General features: G+C 41.7%; 1 protein-coding gene across 2 annotated transcripts in view; it reads left to right on the top strand.

The window, feature by feature from the left end:
- The window catches only part of grm5b (glutamate receptor, metabotropic 5b), a 60,365-nt gene extending 50,112 nt beyond the window's left edge, over positions 1-10,253 (top strand). The window contains exons 11-18 of one of the 2 annotated variants that reach the window (XM_069668161.1): positions 1,265-1,382; positions 1,531-1,717; positions 2,147-2,305; positions 2,666-2,791; positions 3,888-4,070; positions 5,932-6,098; positions 8,024-8,442; positions 8,521-10,253. In XM_069668161.1, coding sequence (XP_069524262.1) covers positions 1,265-1,382; positions 1,531-1,717; positions 2,147-2,305; positions 2,666-2,791; positions 3,888-4,070; positions 5,932-6,098; positions 8,024-8,442; positions 8,521-9,092 — 1,931 coding nt within the window. In that variant the 3' untranslated portion in view covers positions 9,093-10,253. Of the gene's footprint in view, positions 1-1,264; positions 1,383-1,530; positions 1,718-2,146; positions 2,306-2,665; positions 2,792-3,887; positions 4,071-5,931; positions 6,099-8,023 lie in introns of both variants that reach the window. The other variant, XM_069668160.1, reaches the window with a different exon arrangement.
- Positions 10,254-21,078: the final 10,825 nt, after the last annotated feature.

Below are 21,078 nucleotides of genomic sequence, written 5' to 3'. Positions count from 1 at the left end.
CACAGCAGGTTGGTTTCCTCGAGACTTACATTTTCACAGGTGGGTGGTCCGCACCACATCGATGCCAGGCAGGACAGTTACTGTAGTCCTTGTCTGTTAGAAAGAAGTGTGGAGCTGCGGCTTATTTATGTGTGGATCCCTCGCACTGTTTGAGATTATAATTTAAATTTTATTAGATTGGAGCTGAAATGGCACTTTGAGCTTTTCAGTGATATAAGGATGCAAATGAGCCACATCCTCTGCAGAATACTTATTTTCTGTCTGTTTGTTAGAATCCCATTTACTCCCACTCAGCAATTAAGCTTTTGTTTATGCCCCTAGACCTAACCGAATCTCCGATTTGATAAACTCTATTGACCGTGTAAAAGACAAAGTCATTAAATGAATCCAGTCTTTTTTAATGACTTCTCTTTCTCTGCCTCCCTCGAAGATTTGCAGCACTGTACGAACAGGTGTGTGTGTTTGCAATGCAGATGAAGAGAAAGATATAGGAAGACTTGAAAAGGAAGCAAGTGGAGATGTATAGGGGACAAAAAGAGTATACTTGCAGCAGTATGTCTACACCAACCAGCAAGATAATTTCAGCAAGCGTTAAGACAGATCGTAATTAGACCTGTCCCTTTAATTAATGACACTTTATCTCCCTGCCTAGCATGAAGACAGAGAGGGAGAGAGGAAAGATGGAAGAGAATTAGGTGTAAAAGGTCGGAGGGATGAGGATGAAGATAAATAGGGGAGATATTAGTGGGATAAGAGAGGGATGGAGTGATGGATGGGGCATTAGAAAGAAAATAGAGTGACAGGAAGCAGATACGGAGATTGAATGACAGAGGAATGAGATGAAGGGAGAGATGAGAAAGAAAGCGTGGATAACAAAGACATGTGTATTAAGAGATCAAGAACAATTGCAACCGGTGCATGAAGTCCTGAACCTCACAAAGAATCTCCACTTCAGGCTATTTTCATAAGATGCAGGCTTGTTCAGACTTTCCACGTGGGTTCAACATGCACAGCTCCGACCCTGACCTTTGGAGGTTGCTGGTCACTAGGACAAGCGTTTGTTTCTATGAAGCTTCATCTGCATCATATGTAGGTCAAAACTTGATGCTGAAGGGTACACAAACAAAGGGAAAATATGAAGAATGAAGAAAAAATTCACCTTAAGCTAAATAGTTTCCAGTTTCTGGGCTACACACGTGTCTGATTAAAGTCCTTGATTAATATTGTTCTCTCAACATTCTCACTCTCCACATTATATCCCCAGGCTGTGACCCAATCCCAGTGGAGTATCTGCGCTGGGGAGACCCTGAACCCATTGCTGCTGTTGTCTTCGCCTGCCTCGGTCTCATGTTCACATTCTTTGTCACTGCAGTCTTCATCAGGTAACCAATCTTTCTTACAAAATATATGAACTCAAAGGAGCAACAAAATGCTTCTATATATCCACTTTGCACATTTCTTCTCTTTCCTCGATGTTCACACTGTGTGTTTTAAGTCTCATCATGTTTCTCACAATGTGCCCGTGTACAGGTTCCGAGACACCCCAGTCGTGAAATCTTCCAGTAGGGAGTTGTGCTACATAATACTGGCAGGGATCTGCCTGGGGTACCTGTGTACCTTCAGCCTCATAACAAAACCTCATGTCATCCACTGCTACCTCCAGCGGCTGGGAATAGGCCTGTCACCTGCCATGAGCTACTCTGCACTTGTCACCAAGGTGAGGACTGAGTGAGGGATTTGTGGAGTAGTTCTGAGATGCATGGCAGTGTGAGGGACGTAGGGTTAAAGGTGTTACCTCGAAAGTCCTGGAAATACCCCCTGTAATTAAATCAATGCTTATCTGGCTTTGATTATCGATGGTCTGTAGAGAAAAGCCACAGAAATCTTGAGCTTAGTTCTATCCTACCCCTTTCTCTAAGGGAGGTAGGATTAAACAGGGAGGTAGGATTAAACCCAGGAAACTGCAATTAAAAATTACCTTGAGCTTATTGCGCTAGATTTAGACTCTGTGCAGTAAGTGTTTTTTCCACTAAATATCACCATAGGAGCAGTGGCTGTAGTGCAGAAATACAAGAAGCAGAGATCCATAATATAGATACAGTTTATAAAAAGGTCCTGATGGCGATGGTGTTGATCTGACCCCTAGACGAACCGAATTGCCCGGATCCTCGCGGGAAGCAAGAAGAAGATCTGCACAAAGAAACCTCGCTTCATGTCAGCCTGCGCTCAGCTCATCATTGCCTTCCTCCTCATACTGCTGCAGCTGGGCATCATCGTGGCTCTCTTCCTCATGGAGCCACCTGAGGTAAGCTCTGCATGTCCCTGTGCCATTTTTCAGTGTGAGTGGGAGAGTGGCTCATTCACAGACAATTTACCAGAGAGAGAAACATAAAGAAGAGTTGTAATGAGGCCTTTAATCGCTATTACATAAGATGGTTTTAAGAAGACCATTTTAAACACACAGTTGTAGAGTAATTACACCTTCAACATGTATCATGCAGTTACAATCATGCTATTATTTACAAACAGACTTAACATAACGGGCATCTCAAGTTGGCTGTGTCTCCAGTCTCATATAGTGCCACCATTTGTACATGTTAGCAAACATCACTCTGTTTTCTGGAACAAATAAATAATGATTTTCATGTTTTCTCTCTCTCTACAGGTGATCCATGACTACCCCAGCATCCGCCAGGTCAACCTCATTTGCAACACCACTAACCTGGGTGTGGTTGCCCCACTAGGATACAATGGCCTCCTCATCCTCAGCTGCACCTTCTATGCCTTTAAGGTACTAGCTCGATTTGGTACTAGCCGTCTGTAGCTGTGTACATCACTACCAAGAAATCTAAGATTGTGATGGCTTGCCAGTTTTTCGATTTTAAAGAGGGTGTATTATGCTGTTTCACCTGACAAGTTGTTTAAGAACGTCTTGGAGAAAGTGTTTCTTTGGCTGTGAAGAAAAGAGTGTTTACTTTTCCAAAGGACAAGCGCATCAGACAGTTATTTCAAATTGAAAAAGTGACGTTTACTCTTTGCCGACAACTCACTGCCACAGGGTAGGAGATGTGCCTCAAACACAGAGTTCTGCCCCTTGACAGGCGTCGGAAGAAAGTAGGCTTGTAGGGGCTGGGTTTCTTAAAGAGACAGAGCTGACTGAGTTGTTTCAAACAGAGGCTGTATGAGGGCGTGCACAAAGCAACAGTGTGAGAAAAATGCTGAGTTTTTTTAAACTGTAAATTATACTAAGGTACTCCACAGGTATCACGGAGTGAAATATGAAGCTTAGAATTAGCATAATACCCCACCTTTAAGTTGGTACTAAAAGGACACATATTGTTGGAGACATAAACGTTGTATAGACAGTTCATGTCTCAATACAAGCTCCTGTAGGAGAGAACAGTCACTCAGACCTAATATGAAAAGCACAGATTGCACCACTGTTTGTGTTTGGTGCTCTACAGCCTTTCAGCAGCAGTAAATGAAAATCAATTATAGCAAAGACGTTATTAAGTCAACGTTATTATTGGTGGCCTGCAGCCAACAATTATCTGTGAATTGTGAGAACATAATTGAGACAAAAGCTGAAATATACTTCACAAATAAATTAACTGTGTTTGTGAACAGACAAAATACAGCTCTGCCTGTGCAGGGTTACAAACCCATGTGTCACCTAATTCACTAATACACATAATAAGGTTAGAATAAGAATTACAGTAGTAATGAAAAGGCAGTGGGTTAGCAGTGTTTATTGTGGTTCTGTAAAGCAAAATAGTGTCCTTCTTTGTTTTATCTTCCAAATTAAAGGCAGACACCACAGAATAATTCAACTGCTTAGAAGAAATGCATGTTTTTTCGCTTACACTCTTTCTCTCTCTCCCTCCCAGACCCGCAACGTCCCGGCTAATTTCAATGAAGCGAAGTACATCGCCTTCACCATGTACACCACCTGTATTATCTGGCTGGCCTTTGTACCCATCTACTTTGGCTCCAACTACAAAATTATCACCATGTGCTTCAGCGTCAGCCTGAGCGCCACGGTGGCTCTGTGCTGCATGTTCGTACCCAAGGTAAGGCTGAAAATCCACCGTTTCCGCTTCTCGCTCATTCGCTGCTTTGATCTATATATTTTCTTCACATTTTTCAGTCCCTCTAAACACTAAGCTTCTGCTTAAACCTCTGAAAATACCATTTTCTGAGTGCCTGTCAGAGATCCATTAAAAGTGTATATTTGGAAAGGTACTCTGGTTGAAATCATTCCAAAGCGTCTCACAGGGTATATTAAACTGCCGGTTACCATAGCAACTGCACTAAATCTTTATGCTTTATTACCAGGAAAATATCTCCCTGTGTAAACATACCTAACTTTGTAAATTCTCTACAATCCTTTGGATGTGGTAGGTGTCCAAAATGATGAGTTTATTTTAACACATCAGGACACTCAATCTGTGTTATTTGTATGAGAACAGTTTGTCCTTCCTTCCAAAACCAAGAACATTTATTTTATTTCAATGCAGAAGTTTATTTATCATGCTCGTGCTGTTACTAATACACCAAAATGTGTTATTTACGTGTTAAAATATGTCATTTGTGACAAATGTATCAGTCTGCAGGTATCCCTGTTGTTAGAGTGGTTTACACAGGCAGCACTCCCAGTAAACACTAGAGCCTGACCGATATTGGATTTTTGGGGCCGATGCCGCTTCCGATATTAGGGAGGAAAAAAATTCCGATATTGATATATCGGCCGATATATTCACATATGTTCAAAATGTATCTGAAATCAAAATATTAAAATTCCAAATCTGAAAAGTTTTTGTCACAGTTGCATGACATACAAAATTCAAATTAAATAGTGTTTCTGTAGCAACTTATATAGCACTAAAATAAAATATCAAATTAAATGGAATTGAGTAAAACACAATGTAATTGGAAGTGAGTGTAAATATTAATAAACTTAAAGACATAATCTCGAAGATCTCAGTTTCTTTCTCTTTGGCGGCACCTATGGAGATAAACGGTAATTGCGGGAGCACACTTGCCAGATATCCAGACAGTGTTGCATGTGTGACGTCCACGGTTGGCTCCAGTTGTAACTCTTGATTTTCCTCGCCGACAGTCGCTTTCCTTTTTAGACTGTTTGCCTTCATCTGAGCATCGAATTTGCTTCTTTTTCTTTGGATTTTCTCTTATTTTTGAAGTTGTATCTGTAGTCATCGATCTTTTCTTTGTTTGTTCAGCCAAAGTAGATTACTGTTTACTTGCAACACTTGCAGAGACCGGAAAAGCAGCCACTTAGCTCCGCCTACCCACTCTGGCAGACAAACCAGTGCTGGCTGATGGAAAGCGCAACACTAACTGGGCACCGCTTGTGATTTTTTCACCACAGACACCCAGTCCATAATACTGCAAATGTAAAGGCTTTCATCAGCGGGCCATAGGCTCAATCACCATTGTGTTACCTCATTCTGCGATAGATAGAGACTTAACAGACATTTATTTAAATGAAAATCTTCGAGATTATTACTTTAAGGTTACATTTTCATTTAATACCTGCATTGAAGCAAAAACAGCTCATTTAAAATATCCTCATGTTTTCTCCTGCTTATACAGTAACAGCCAGATATTCCCTGCGGTGCTTCAAGGAGAGCGTTTGCACTTTAAAACAGCAGACATGCAATCAATAAAAACAATTTGCTGTTTCTTTTTCAGAGTTCCCTTTTCATTAGCGCTTTTCATTGAGAGGTGACAGCCTCAATCACTGCTCTAAAAAGAACATTTATGAGAGGACAGTTTGTGTGTTTGAGAAAGCAAAATATTTTCTAAAACAAACATAGGTTTTTGCTCTTTCTCTGCATTATAAAAGTGAGCGCTCTTCTTATTTAAGAAATGCTGCATTTGACTGAATACATTATGTTTTTTTCACCCTAGGTGTACATTATTCTGGCCAAACCAGAGCGTAACGTGCGCAGTGCCTTTACCACGAGCACAGTGGTGCGCATGCACGTGGGAGACGGAAAATCGTCGTCAGCCGCCAGCCGTTCTTCCAGTCTGGTTAACCTGTGGAAACGCAGAGGCTCCACTGGAGAGACACTCAGGTACCTGTCTGTGTCTGTGTGTGTGTGTGTCTGTGTGTGTGTTCACTGGAGGCTTATTGGCTAGGTTAATTCCAGGTTACTCCTCAGTTACAGTCCAAGGCACCATTTCTGTAATGGCCCCACTCAGAGACTATTTATGGTGCGTGTGTGTGTGTGGCTCTCCGAGAGATTGATTCTCTGAACTCCCTTGAGTCTGCTTGACTGTTCCTCTGACCCTAACATGAACTGCAGACAATTGCCTAATGGAGACATGGCAAAGATGGAGAGAGGGAGGAGTTTACCAAGAAAGGGAGAGAAGGGAGAAATTTCAATACACAGAGAGGAGAGAAGATGGAGAGAATGGACAGAGAGATGAAAAGCAGAATCATGGCTAAGAAAGAGAAGAAAAGGCTAACGGGATGGTGTGAAAAGGAAAGACATAATAATTTTCACACCCGGCTTAAGGCCATCCACAAGTCATCTACAGTGACAAGGAAGCGATCAAAAGGCACAAAGGGAGTGATGCACAGCCACTTGGCCAGAATGAAAAGAGAGGGGGAAAAACCCAAAAACACATTTTGGTTTGTCAGCAGGTTACTCCAGCTCACCCTGCTCGGCAAGCAAGATTTCAATCACACTCTTATGAGAAATGTCAGGAGTGTTTCTGTCTTTGTTCCTTTTATTCCTCTCTTTCCCCCCCTCTTCTCCTTCGCTCCTATCTTCCTCTGTGGGTGGTGGTAATTGGCAGGGCTGTCTGTCTCCTCGGTGCAGCGCTGGAAGCTGTTGCCTTTGAGCTGCTGTCATTGTGTAGTCTGAACAGACGCAGACAGACATGAAACCGGCAGACCAGGAGGGGAAAAAAAGAAATATTTCACTGATGTTTGAATCACATGTTTGAACTACTAAGGAGTGCATGATTTACCTTCACCAGACATTAAAGTCAGAGCTGGAGAATATATATGTAAGGTAAGATCAATCAAGCACTCCTTTAGTGTAGTGCAACATGTGTTTTCGTAGGTGCAGGTCGACATGTGCAGCATAGGTACATGTGTTTTTTTGGACAGCTAGTGTGTGTGTATGTCTATGTATGTGCGGATGTGTGTGTGTGTGTTGAGTTCTCTTCACCACCAGCCACTGTGGTGTGAGGTTTAATCAGGACTTCAGCTAAAGATTAATCACACTAATTAACCTGACAAAAGGATGAGAGAAGGAGAAGGAGGGAGCAGGGGACAGAGCGCTGTGACTGATGCAGAGAAAAGAGGAAAAAAATTGTAATAAAGAGGAAAAGTAACCTGACAAAGAAAAATGAAGTCGGGGGAAAAATAGAACAGGAAATTAATTGTGATGGAATTATACAATTTGTAAAGTATTTCTGGGGTGGATTCAAAGCTGCATCTGAATATGTTTGTATCTATAACATGACATTACTAATTTAGCATCTGATCTTATGCAGAGCAGGCACAGTTAATGTGTTTTTTTCCGGTGTTTTGGCTCATAATGCTAATTGACTTCTTACAAGTGCAGTTAGATATGCTCCAAAGAAAAAGTTTAATTGTCTTTTCTTTGCAACACTAGCATTTAATTATGTAGAAAATGCTATTTAATGCATACTTAAACAAGGAGGGAAGAACGACTTGAAATGATAAACAGCACAAAATATTAGTTAGATTAGTTAGAAACAAGCTACTTCTTCCTCATGAAAAAACACTGAAAATGCAAATAATGTTCATAATGCTCAAATTCAAAGCCAGGAAGTCAAGTCTGCTGTTGGAATAATTTAATAAATGTTTATTTTAGGCCTAAACTAGTTTTAAAAATGTGTTTTCCACCTCCAACAGAAATAAAGTAATAAACTACTATTTAACTGAAGGTGGTGAATCGACCTCTAAGCACTGAAAACAACACCTTCTTTCTTTTCTCTCTTTCACTTCCTTCCTGTCCTCCAGCTCCAACGGTAAATCAGTGTCTTGGGCGCAGACGGAGCGCAGCAGCTCTCGTGGAAACCACCTGTGGCAGCGGCTGTCCTTCCACATCAAGAAGAAGGAGAACAATCAGACAGCCGTCATCAAGCCCTTCTCCAAAACCTCTGAGGAGCGTTACTGCGGAGGGGGGGACCTGCCCCCACACGTCCCTCTGCCCTCCCTCCCCTCCATGTCCTCCCTGCCTCGCCCCGACTCTGTCACAGACAAAACGCTGTACGACCTCTCCGAAGCCGAGGAGCGCTACTCCATCACATACCGGCCGCAGACGCCTTCGCCAATCAGCACGGTCAGCCAGAGGCTGGGGGCGGGATTAGTCGAGGAGCCTCAGATGACTGGTATCCCAAAGTACCCGAGCAGCATTTGCAGCGGCGGCAGCGGCAGCAGTTGTGGTCCTGCCAGCAGCGGCTCTCTCGTCGCAGGGAGTGACGGTCACTTAGTTGCCGTGGACGATCACCCAGGAGTACCGCCGAGTTCGCTGATGGATCAGATAAGCTGTGTCGTGAACCGCTTCACTGCAAACATCTCCGAGCTCAACAGCATGATGTTGGCGCCCTCTCCGACACACTCACACACGCACAAACACAGCCCTCCTTCTCCTCACCCCCCCGACCCGTATCTGCTGCCACGTGAGATCCCAATGCCCCCCACCCTCACCACCTACGCCGACGTGCAGCCCCTTCCGCCTGTAGAGTCCAGCTTAGGAGGCCGAGGTGGCTGTCCAATTCACTCTATTCCTCATTCGCCTTACCCCCTGCCGCCTCCTCACCCCCAAGCTTCCCCCTCTCTCTCCCCCATGCGAGGAGGCCTAATTAGCTCCTCCCCTCTGAGGAGGGGGGAGCTGGAGGAGGAACTTATTGCTTTAACTCCACCCTCACCTTTCCGTGATTCCCTGGCGTCCAGTAGTGGCTCACCCGTCTCAGAGACGGGTCTGTTTCTCCCCCCTGTCCCCTCCCATCCTCCCCCTTCCCCTCCTTCGCCCAGGTACAGCAGACTGACGCTCAGAAACTACAGCCAGAGTTCATCCTCACTGTGAGCTGAAGGGCAGAAAATGCAGAAATGAAGAGCACCTAAGAACAACTCGGTCAACATGAGAAAAGAGTTATGGGAGGACTCCCTGCGTGGAGTTAAAACCTGAAATGATGGAGTCATGGAGGGCGGGTCGGTGAAGACGCCAAGCTGCAACAGTCTGCTGTGTTCGTGTTTACATGTTTGCAGTGAGATGCAAGTGTAAGAAGCTTGCTCACGTTGTGTTTTCTTAGAGCTGTTTCACACAAGTGGACCATGACGGACTGCAAAAAAATGCCACTTTAACTGCAGTGTTTTGGTGTCTGTAAGGCCGGATATCGTTCTCGGAGGTCTAGAGCTGTGTATAATTTAGGTTCGGGTAGTGGCCTTAAGGTAACATGGCTATCAACTAATTAGAGATGGTGAACGTGTGTGTGCGTGTTTGTGTGCGTGTGTGCGTGTGTGTTAGCGTGCATGAATGTGTTTTGCTTAGTTAAAGAAAAGTAATGGCAACATGAAAGTGAAGATTATTGAAGAGCTAAGACCTAAAGCCTGTACGGACTAAACAAAGGCTATCAAGGGCACATATATATATTCGATTACACACATATACACACCTAGGTGTGAGCACACACAAACAAACAAACTGTAAATATATGAGAGGTTCTGGATTTTTCTTTTGTGATGAAATCCATCATGCTTCTGACTAAAGTGCATTGTGTTAACATACCACGCTGTATGTTACTCCGAAGAAATCTTTTTATTCGCTCCTCTTTGTTCCCTCCACATGGCTTTCTTTTTCTCAGTCCCTCTTTCTCTTGCTGCTTTCTTTTACCTGCCAGTATTTTCTATTCTTCCAGTTTTTTTTTCTCAGAAGTTTGAATGTATATTTTCTACATGATTCCTGAAGTAGTTGGGACCAAACCTTTTGTACCTCTCAGTCTGAGACCTGAGAAACAGAGAAAGGAGGGATTGACAAGACCCGGGCCTTGTTTTACCTTAAACATCTTAGTTCAGGTGGATTCCTGGCAGAAACCATAGACTGTATAAAAAGATGGACGACATGACAGCTCCCTCAAAGTGAAGCCAAAACATTTCGAGCGCCCCCTGCTGACTGGCTGCAGTATAGGTCATAAAGCCCGCCTCCTCCATGTTAACAGATGGGACATGAGTCAAACTATAAAATCAAAATACACACCCGATACATTTTTCTCAAACATGGTTTCTGTCATTATAGCTAGTTATTATCATGCTGATTCACGTCCAAGTGTTCATTTTTCTGACAAGTTTATTTTTAATTAGTTATTTGATGCTGTAAAAAGGATGATTGACAGCCGATCTGTTCAGGATTAGCAGAGTAGAGGAGTCACTACAGTCATTGAAGTTTCCATATCTGTGAATGTCTGCTTCAGACCAACACATGGAGCTGTTCTGCTGTTTAATACGCAGACGTTCGGGATCTTTGACGTTATTTTCGTAAATTTATTTTTGTGTTTTGGTTAGCGGAAGTGGCTACAGCGGGGGGTCTCGACTGCGCAGTTCTGGCTCCAAATGACGTCACCATCGCAAGATGGCAGCGCCCGTCATGGGGGCTTTTTTGGCTTCAATTTGGCTTCGTATCGTCCATCTATATATACAGTCATTGGCAAAAAGTGACAACAGAGAAATATGGGAGGCTTAGCTGGATGCCAGTTATGACATTTCCTTCATACAGAGAGTCAGCAGGACACAAGTGTCTCCCTGATTTATTAAACACAGTGCTTTGAATTAGATTAACTGGAATAACAATAATCTCATGTTAGTGGACACAGATTGATTGATGCATGCTGGGAGAGAGCCTCCTCCTCCTCCTCCTAAGCCTCCACCATGATCATCTGTTACAGGTGCTCAGACCTTTTCAAACTTCGCCACTCTTCAGACAAAGAGGGGCAGAACCACAAAAGAAGTTCATATTGAAGTGGACAGACATGAGAGCCGTATCGATCTTCTCTTCAGAAATGTCAGAATGTCAATCTTTTACTTTTAAAGTAACGTCTGGCCACATGAGACTAATCCCAAATGTCAAGCGTCCTGAAATGGGAAAATGTTGCAAGGGCAAGTTTTGTAGGAGACAGGATTAGATTTTATGTGGAGAGAGAGGCATGAATGTCAAATCAATACAAGATGTGTGTGCATCTTAATATTCCAGTCATAACTGTGAGTGTACAGAAGCAGAACTAAACCTGCAAGAGAAGGCAAAAACATCTCAATCTGCTATTTAAAAACATATCTTATGAATTAAGTATTGTCCTTACATGTGCCAACACCTTGTGGGTACCTACAGAAGTACTGGTATAAGAGTAAAATGTGCCGATGGATGCATTCACTAAGATGCTTTTGAGAAATGGGGCCTTGGCTTTGAGTTAGCTCCCTCCCCAAAGGAAAACACTCAGCAAAGAGATGAGAAAGACAGAGTCAGAAGGTTGTGAAATACAACGCACACATTTTTAGACATTTTAAATGAGGAATGTTTATCAAAACAGGAAATGCTACATTTGACCTTATTACAGATAATTGGGCTGTTAATGTCACAACAACAATCAGTACTTCAAAATGTTGCCTGTGTATTATCGTCCATAACGGTCTCCATATTTTCCGCAGCATATGCATCGGTCTGCTGTGACAGCTGACTGATGCCGATGCAGTCCACGGTCTGACTTCTCCTCGTGAGTGTTGTATTTCTGCTCTACAGTAGCCAGCAAGAACAAAACTCAGACAACGTGATTCTGTAAATACTAAGGGCATGCAAAGACAGTTCTGTTTCGTTCCAGATGAGAGTCATTTTCTTTACATATCAACAAAGGTGAAAAAAAGAAAAAAAGATGTTTTTGAACTATGTTATGAAATCATAAAGTACCAATATGTGTTAAGACTACAGAAACTGTGTTACTACGCTGAATGTGTGAGTGAGCATTCCTATTCAAATGTCTTGTAATTCAACAATATAATAAGAATTGATATTAATATGATTATTGTGCCAAAGGGGTGAGGGAGGGTTTAGCTTACTAGCTCGTGGGTAAATCCGTGGTTTCATAAAAAAAGAAAAAAATGTAAATGTTAAACTGTTTCTATTGTTTTGGATATTTTCTATATAAATATTCTACATTTTTCCAGTGTTAAAGCAATATTATCCATACGTATACAAGGTGCACATCTGAGGGGTTAATTCCCATCTTTCTGTAATGTTTGGTGGACCATTCAATGAGGAGGATGGTGGGTAGATAAGTTGACATTTTTCTTTGCTAAATCTTAAAGAGGGGGTATTATGCTGTTTCACATTTTAAGACATATATATGAGTTTCAAATCTGTAGGTAAAAGTATGTTGGAGTAATCCCCAGGCTTCTCAGCTCAGTCTGCAGGCTGCTGTGAATGCCAGGTTTCACACTGTTTTTTTCTACACGCTGCACTTGCTGGCCAATCAGAAGAAAGCTGGCTTGTAGGGGCGGGGTTTCTTAAAGGTACAGACCTGACTGAGTTGTTTCAGGCAGAGGCTGTATGAGGGCCTGCACAGAGCACCAGTGTGTCAATTATGCTAAGCTACTCCACAGGTATCACAGAGTGAAATATGAAGCTTAACATTAGTATAATACCCCTTCTTTAATATAATGGGAAGGACACATTTAGTATTATCTATTATCAAAGGTTTGAGTCTCTATTTTTGCAGTTTTATCTTCTGAATTTGGGCCTGTCATTCTTCTTTTTCACACTTTACCTTATGAGATGCTTCGGCCCGTGAAAATTAACGATCTTGGATGATAGGAGATGAGAACGTGTTGGTAGTCCTGGTTCAGTCCCTTATTTAAACTTGTAGTCAGTCCACTGATAACAAAGCTGCAGTTTGAAGTATTAAGGGAGATCATTTGTGAGTCATTAATCTTTTTTTTTTCCATTTTGCTGTGCTTTAAATTAAGTTGCAAACCTAGTCTGGTTTGTGGGTAGTGGGTATGCACACATAGGAGATGGTTGGAATAAGACTTGTACTTATCATAGGGATAAACATTTGCACAAAACGATAAAGCATTTAATGAGAACTGTCGGTCATAAGTGTTGACATAACCGGTCCCTGTCTCTAATCGCTGTCTGTGCATCATTACCTCGACATCAACTCGTCTAATCTGAACAATCTGGGCCCTGACCTGCGCTATTGTTGCTTGTAGTGGGGAGGAGCTGGTTTATCTGCTGCTGTCACTGACAGTGTTTAAAACACGCTGAGAGAGTAACGGGGAGCTTGATTCAGCACTTGAGCCGCGTGTTATCAGCCCCCCGGGTGAGGCTCGACAGTTCTGTGCTACCTCTGCAGAAAAAGGCAGGATCAGCGCTTTCATCTGCTGCTGTCTTATTCTCTTTAAGGGCTCAGTTCTGTGACATCATCTCGTATTAGAATCAAAAACAAGTCATTAAATGGGGTATATGTTGGAAGAATACAGCAGAAGTACAGAAGTAAAATCAGCAGAATTCTACCCACAATTTTCCATGACAAATGGGTAGTTATCCCCCTGTATGGAAATTAGCTACAGTGTGCAGAGAGAACATTTTAACGCTCGCTTCCTACTAATACCACTGCTCCACGTTTCAGCCCTACCTCAAGGATCACACCGAGCTAACGCGCATATTAATCTGGTTTGATCTCAGTTATAGATATTCGAGTTGCTCGGCAGGTAGATGATCTCCCGATGATGTCTCTACCCAAAATAGTGTTGGCTGACTTATTTTATAAAAGCACTCTAAAGAATTGGATCTATAATCCCTGCGTTCAAAAATACTTTTAATCTGGACACACTCATCTGCTGATCAGAGAGAAAAAAAGACACAAGGTCGTTTATTTTATACCTTTGGAATGAATATATTCAAACAGCACACGAGATCCTTGAAGCCTCCCGATCCTTTAACCATGTCTCAGAATCACATGTACGTCATCACGAGGCTCCACGTCCTCCGTGTTATTTATAACTGTTTTAAACAGGCATGGACTTTCAGGCTGCAATATCATTTAGTTTCACCAGTTGGAGGCAGATTGTTGACGTAGATGTTTCATGGAAAAACCTTCACAAAAAACATTAATTGAGGGCTCTATCAGTCTGACTGGCAGTGAGAGTGCTGTGTGATGGAGCAGCCTCTGCCGCTGCCCTGCCTGTTTATTATGTTTGATTTGACACAGAATCCAGAGCTATGTTTACTGTGTAAACACCACATGGATACATGGTCATATACACTGTCAGGGCAGGCTCTCACATAGTTATTTTAAAATATGGTGTTATGATGGACACCTTTTTTGTTTAAGGGGGGCTAGTGAAATTCTTTAAGATCATTTTCCTTTTATCTACAAAACAGAGTTTTTCGCTGGTTATGAAACAGACTGAAATTAATTCTAATTACTCTATATGAGCTACAAAAGCAAACCAGACCATCAGCAACAAGATTGATTATTTCTATATAGTTATTTTTAATGCCTGAAACTGCTGGCGGGGGGTAGGTGTCAGATGAAGTGGTTAACTGCACGCTGCCTTTGTTTACATTTTCCAGAGCAAAAATTTAAAGTGAGTGATACATATGACTGTTTAAGAAAGCAGGATGAGATTTTTTTTTTAAATCACCACTTAAGCATGTACAGGACAAAATCAGCAAAGAGATAAGAGGTACGACTTTGTCCACAGGGGGCGCCAAAATCAACACAAACCGAAAGTTCCTCACAGGAGCTTTAAATCTGCTATTTGTTTGTTATTTTGTTGCACATTATTCAAAAGATACTGATAAGCAGTATGGATAAAATGCTTAAAATACCTGTCCCTAAGAATATTGCATCATGCAATTTTGTAAAAACGCTTAATTTAAATGAACGGCAGATTATTATATTGGATTAAATATGAAAAAAAGATTTATCAATACTTATAATTTTGGAAGCACACCCATCCCTTTTGTGAAAGACACATTCCTTATAAGACTGAAATACATATCAACTGATGCACTTCATGTGCAGACTCTACAGGCTTTTCCACTTACAAAGAAGGCATTTAGACTCTCAACTTTGTTGTACAGAGAATTTCTAAGAAGACTGCGTATCCATTCTCTAAATATTGAGTTGCTTTGGATGAGTCCACTTTTGCTGCAGCCAGTTTAATGAAACCCATGGCATGGTGGGGGGTTAAAAGTAGATGTCTTAAAAATCATCAACAGTATTTTTGTACGTTTGTCTGAAGCTGCTGATTTGAATGTTGCTTTTTATAACAGAGTAAAGAGCATGTGTTTTAATATGTGGTTGTTTCCTCAGCCTATAGAGTTAAATGACGTCTAAGTTATAGTGTGCGGAGGAGATGGAGTTGCGGGATAAGAAATAGGTTCTGTATTATATCGATTAGAAGTAAGAGAGGACTCTGTGTTTGCATTTATTTGGCTTCAGGGTTCAGGGGGAAGAGAAATAACGTATTAAGCAGGTCTGTGTGCTTCTGTAGAGCATTATTGTTTTGAATACAAAGCTGGCAAGTTGCAGAATTTAAGTATTATGTATTGATGGTTTGTGATATATATTCAGGTAAACAAACTCATCCTGTGTTTCTATTACTAAGAGAACTGAGCTGTGGTATCACCATGTAACACAGAGGTATCCCTGCAGAGTGTGATGGGTGTTAAAGACACATCAACATTTTCTGCTTTGGGAACAAATACAAGCAAAATCCCCAATTATACCCCTGCTTCAAACTCTGATGGGAGCAATGACAGTAGTGTGTTCGAGATACCAATAAGGAGATGAATGTTGCCTATAGAATCGATGTTTACATTCTTACTGATCACTTGAGATGATCAGGATTTTTATGTTTAATCACTCACTTCAGTTGTTGAGACATTTTACATGCTTATAAGACAAATTTATTTAATTTATTTATAACAAAAGCAGCTCATCTGCATATAAAATATTGTGCTGTGTCATGTCCCAGTGTGTTTACAACCCAGATTTATCAAAAGCTAATTGGAGCGGCAAGCTCGGGCTTCAGTTTGATAAAAGAAAATGATGATGGGATGCTATAAATATAACTGAAGGGACGTGAAATGAGCTGATTTTTCATACTCATTGTAGAATGTAATATATATATTTTAGATTTGTAGTATTTATTCGCTTCAGGCAGAAAATGACTATATTGGAAATGGAAGTTTATGATAAATGTAAACTAGTTATTTGTTTCAAAAATATCTGCAAAGTCAGGCAGTGTATCCCCAGACTCCAGTGGTGTTTCATCGCGCCGTTGTTAGCATAAGCTCCTCCACTCAGTGCCAACTTTCTCTCATCTTTTTATTTCAAGTGCTGCCGGATTTTTTAGCTCGGTTGGATAAACACTACAGAAATGTAATTAAACTGGAATTAAATCTGAATGAGATTCTGGGGTGAAACATTCATTTTTTCCAAGAGCTGTTTAACAATGCAAACATTTTGTAAACAAGATTAAATCCATGATTTTCTTAAGGACGCCTTGTAGTGTTTATCCACATGGGGACTTTTGATAGTTGATATGACTTTTTAAAGCTTTGTTGTTTAGCTTTCTTTCTCCCTCTGATGTTCAGAACTTTAGAATGTAATTCGATGCTTTATAATGGTGTGATAATAAGGGATGGTTTTATATTTGGATATTTCTCTATTTAGTATTTTCACGCAGCTTTGTGAAGTGTGCAATGTGAGAATATATGGCTGTAGCTGTTCGGAAAATACAGTTTGTTTCTAAGTGGCTTTTTAGTGGGGGTTGATGACGGGTGAGTCGGGGGTTGTCCGTGTCTACTTCAGGCAGATGTTTATGTCCGATTACTGCTTTTTCCCCACAAAAGCTTTTGATTAGCCTGGGTCTTTTCAAATCGAGAAAAGATGGTTAACTCCCAGAAGTGTTTGATATCTAAATGAATTGCTTCAGATTGTGCCGGGCCACATTGTTTGTCACAGACACTTGGGTACCGTTCACAAGCTTTTCGGAGGCTCCCAACAGACCTGGCAGTAAGAACAAGAGCAGTTTTGGCCAAACGGAGCTCTTCTCATCTCCTAATTAATGATTCTTTATCTCCTTGCTGCAAATTGGCCCACGGTGATGCCTGTGAAGGCACCTCTGTGGTTTGATCCGTGGCCACTTGGAACACAAAAGAGTGGGCAGTATTAACAGGATGCTCCCTGCACTCTAAATATAACCCTACAGTGTTTTGTTCATCAAAGCAAGGTTCACAGATACATCCTTTGTGGATGTGTTTTATTTTAACTTCTTCTGTGGAGCAATAAAAACTAATTTAACACTGTTAAGATTAAAGCACCAGCCAAAAAAAAAAACAATTTTATCTTTTATGACATTTCCCAAAACCATCTTGCACAATTGCAGATGCACATATCCATAAATATGTTTATAATGAAGGTGATCGGTCTGTTCAGAGGTTAGAAAATTAGAAATCTGCTTATACTAGATCAAACACGCTAAACTGTTAGGCTTAAGTGCATCAAAGGGATCGGATAATTGAGCACGGGGCAGCTCTAACTTGCTGCATGACAACATACCAAGTTAACTCTGTGATTTTATAACTGTGTTGGGTGAGGGATGTAGTGAATTCAATCTTTTGTTTGTCAGTTCAGAGACACTGTGCTACCACAGACCTTTGGCATTAAGAGGGGGTTTGACTCTCCCACTAAGAACCAACAAAAGAGCTATGGTAGCCTTCTTTATATACATAAAAAGTCAAAGGGCAATCATTAACTCCAACGTACAGCTCTTTATGATGACATGGTTCTCTTCATGTTTTTTTCTTACTGGGATGTACCCAGTGATGCTGGGATCCTCCAGTATGTGTGACCACCATAAAGCAGGAGATAGGCTGTGGGGGAAAACTGACATACAAAGAAAGTGTTTTTTTTGTTGTTTGCCATTGATAAATCATTGTGTACGTGTACTACAAAGTACATTTGAATCATTATTGAAATCATTATTAAAAAAAACTATGATTGACCTCCTTGTCTTTCCTATCTTTTTAGTTGATTATCACAAACTTGTAACACAATCAAAGGATACAAAGACGGAGTATCAAGAACATGCTGCTAACTCATGTTTGCTATACATGTAACTGCGTATACAGAACACTGAACAATTCAACATGGCTGATGGTACAAGTAAAGAATTGTCTGACCAGAGATTTGGGGAAAAAATGACACACTGGTATGGGTTATTGTATCAGCAGATTGGCCTGCAACCACGATCCTAAAGCCACCATGTTCCTTTGTTAATTCAAATTCAATTTCAGAAATTGGACATGGCACCATGTATAGCTTACTCCTCCATTCAGGTCTGGACAAAAGAAGGTTTTTTCACACCTTTCGCTTCCAGTCTCAATTGGTTTTATTTTCTCCCGTAGTTGGATAAAATCCCAGTTTTATCGCCCACGAACATGAACTCAACAGTCTGTGAGTCGCTGGCCTACACACTGAACCCAGTCAGTGGAAGCTGCTAGACAGCACCTTGGCAGCTCCTGTGATATATTCTTCCTCCTGTATCTCCTTCAGTGTCACTGTGAAACTGTGGCCAGTATGACAGAGTGACACTGCTAAAAACGTTTCATTTATTTAACCAAAGGTATAAAGGTCAAGACAATAAAATTACTGCCGTCTTTCATTCTCTCTCCTCTCTCTCCTTGTCTCCTCCTGGTCTCCTGTATTCACCCTTTATTTCTTCCCGCTGCCACTCATTTCTACTGTCCTTTTCTTTATATTTCTCCATCTATCATTACTCTCTTCAAAATAATATCTCCAAATTGCCTACAAGAAGTAGGGAGAAAAAGAAATTAAAGACAATCAGGCAGGAACTGCTATGTTATTACAAAGGAGACAAAATGGACATCGGTAAGTCCACTCAATATATTGACAAACATTCATGAACTCTGCTCATTCATTGATGGGTTTCTTCAAGAATGTGCAGTAGGTGAATCAATATATACCCAAAGTGTGTGTATGTCTCCGTTGGTTATGTATTAATTCATGGGTAAAGATAATCATACCTCACCTTGTCACCAATTTACCATGGACATTCCTCTCCCCAGCAACATTTTCAAGGTCCTCCTTTGGGATCCCAAGGAGTTTCCAGGCCAATTGGGATATACAGTCCCTCCAGTGAGGGACGCTCCCAGGAGGCATCCAAATTTACTGCCCGGACCAACTCAACTGGCTCCTTACAAAGTAAAGGAACAGAGGCTCTACTCCGAGCTCTCTCCAGCAGACTGAACTCCTTGCCCTATTTCTTACACGGATCCCAGCCATACTGTGGGGAAAACTTATTTTGGCCGCTTATATTCTTAAACCTCACTACCCAAAGCTCTGGGTCAGCTCCCTCTTTACCACAATGGTTCGGTACAACGCCTCCATTACCGCTAACAATGCACAAACCTGTCTGTCTATCTCGTGTTCCATTTACACCCGCTCATGAACAAGACCCCAAGATACTAGGATTCATTTCCTTGAGGCAGTTACTCTCTCCTGACCCTGAGGGAGCCATCCACCATTTTCCATGGCCATGGTTACGCACTATGCTGCAAACTGCCCCAGTGCCTGCTAGAGGTCACAGTTTCTTGAAGCCAGCAGAACCACATCATCTGCAAAAAGCAGAGTTGCAATTCTTAGGGAGCCAAACAGGACACTCTCCTTCCCCCTGGCTTGACCTTGAGATCCTTTCCATGGAAATCCCAAACAAAATTGGTGACAAGGGAAAACGCTCGCATAGGCAAACACCCACCAGGAAGGAGCGTTTGGCTTTGTGCAGAGGATACAGACACAGTTTTCAGTTTGGTTATACAAGGATCTGATGGCTTCTTGAGATGGCCCCAATACCCCATATTTCGTCAGTGGGGGACATGATCGTAGGCCAACTCCAAGTCCACAATTCAGATGTAGTGACCACTCTATACCTGGGTCCACTGTTCCAACAGCCAGGATGGAATCTGCATTATTTCTCTTCTATCTGAAGTTTGACAAGCATTTATTGACCAGCATTTATTCCAGCACCCATGAATAAACTTTTCTCAGGATTATGATTGATTGATGATATGACTGATTGCTGGAAAACTATCTCTAGACTCCTTTTTTATTAATGAGAATCCCCACTCTGCAATTCTTCAGGCATTACCCCAGACCTCCAAGTGACATTGAAGGGGCATGTCAGCCAAGGAAGCCCAACAATGTCCAAAGCCTTCAGCATCTCAAGGGCTAGTCTCATTTACACCTGGCACCCTGCCACTGATGAGCTTCCTGACTACCTCAGCGAACTCTGCCAACGATATTGGTAAGGCTTCCCCTGGATCTTTGAATTCTGCCTCCACATGAGAGGACGAGTTTGTTGGGTTCATGAGTTCCTGAAAGTGTTCCTTTCACTACTCAACCATATCCCCATTCTGGATCAGCAGTTCTCCTCCACTGCTGAAGACTGAGCCAAGCCTTGCTTTTCCCTTCTGAGTCGTCAAACAGTTGGCCAGAACTTCCCTGAGGCCAACGTAGAGTCCCGTCTTCGTAGCCTCCCCAAACTCCTTTCACTCCTGGGTGTTTGCTTCCGCAACCACAGAAGGCACAGCACTCCTAGCCACCCGTGGCCTTTCAGCTGCTGCAGTTGACACTTACCTTTCATTTAATTTGTACAAAATCCACAATTGATAACTCTTGTTTTAAGATGGGTGATATGTGGACCTTTTTGGGGGGGTTGTTGCAGTGACTTTTTGAAGGCCCCTGTTTCTTTGGCAACAAGAAAGGAAGCAAGCTGTTTCTCTCTGTTTCTATCTTTATTCTCAGTTAAGCTAACTGGCTGAAATCTTTTCATCTGACTCCTGGCAAGAAAACAATAAAGATGATTTCAATCTCAAAAATAAAGATCCAGAGAACCAAGCTTCAGATATGATATAATATTATAGTACCATGAGAGCCCCTACATCTTCACCCTTGTATATTCAGCTGTGAACTGTTCTGTGTGTTTGCTACTGC

Source organism: Semicossyphus pulcher, unplaced genomic scaffold (assembly GCF_022749685.1).
Source record: "Semicossyphus pulcher isolate SPU_LCO1_2020_fin unplaced genomic scaffold, fSemPul1.0.p SCAF_19, whole genome shotgun sequence".
NCBI lineage: Eukaryota > Metazoa > Chordata > Actinopteri > Labriformes > Labridae > Semicossyphus > Semicossyphus pulcher.
This window is presented reverse-complemented; position numbering and strand designations above follow the sequence as displayed.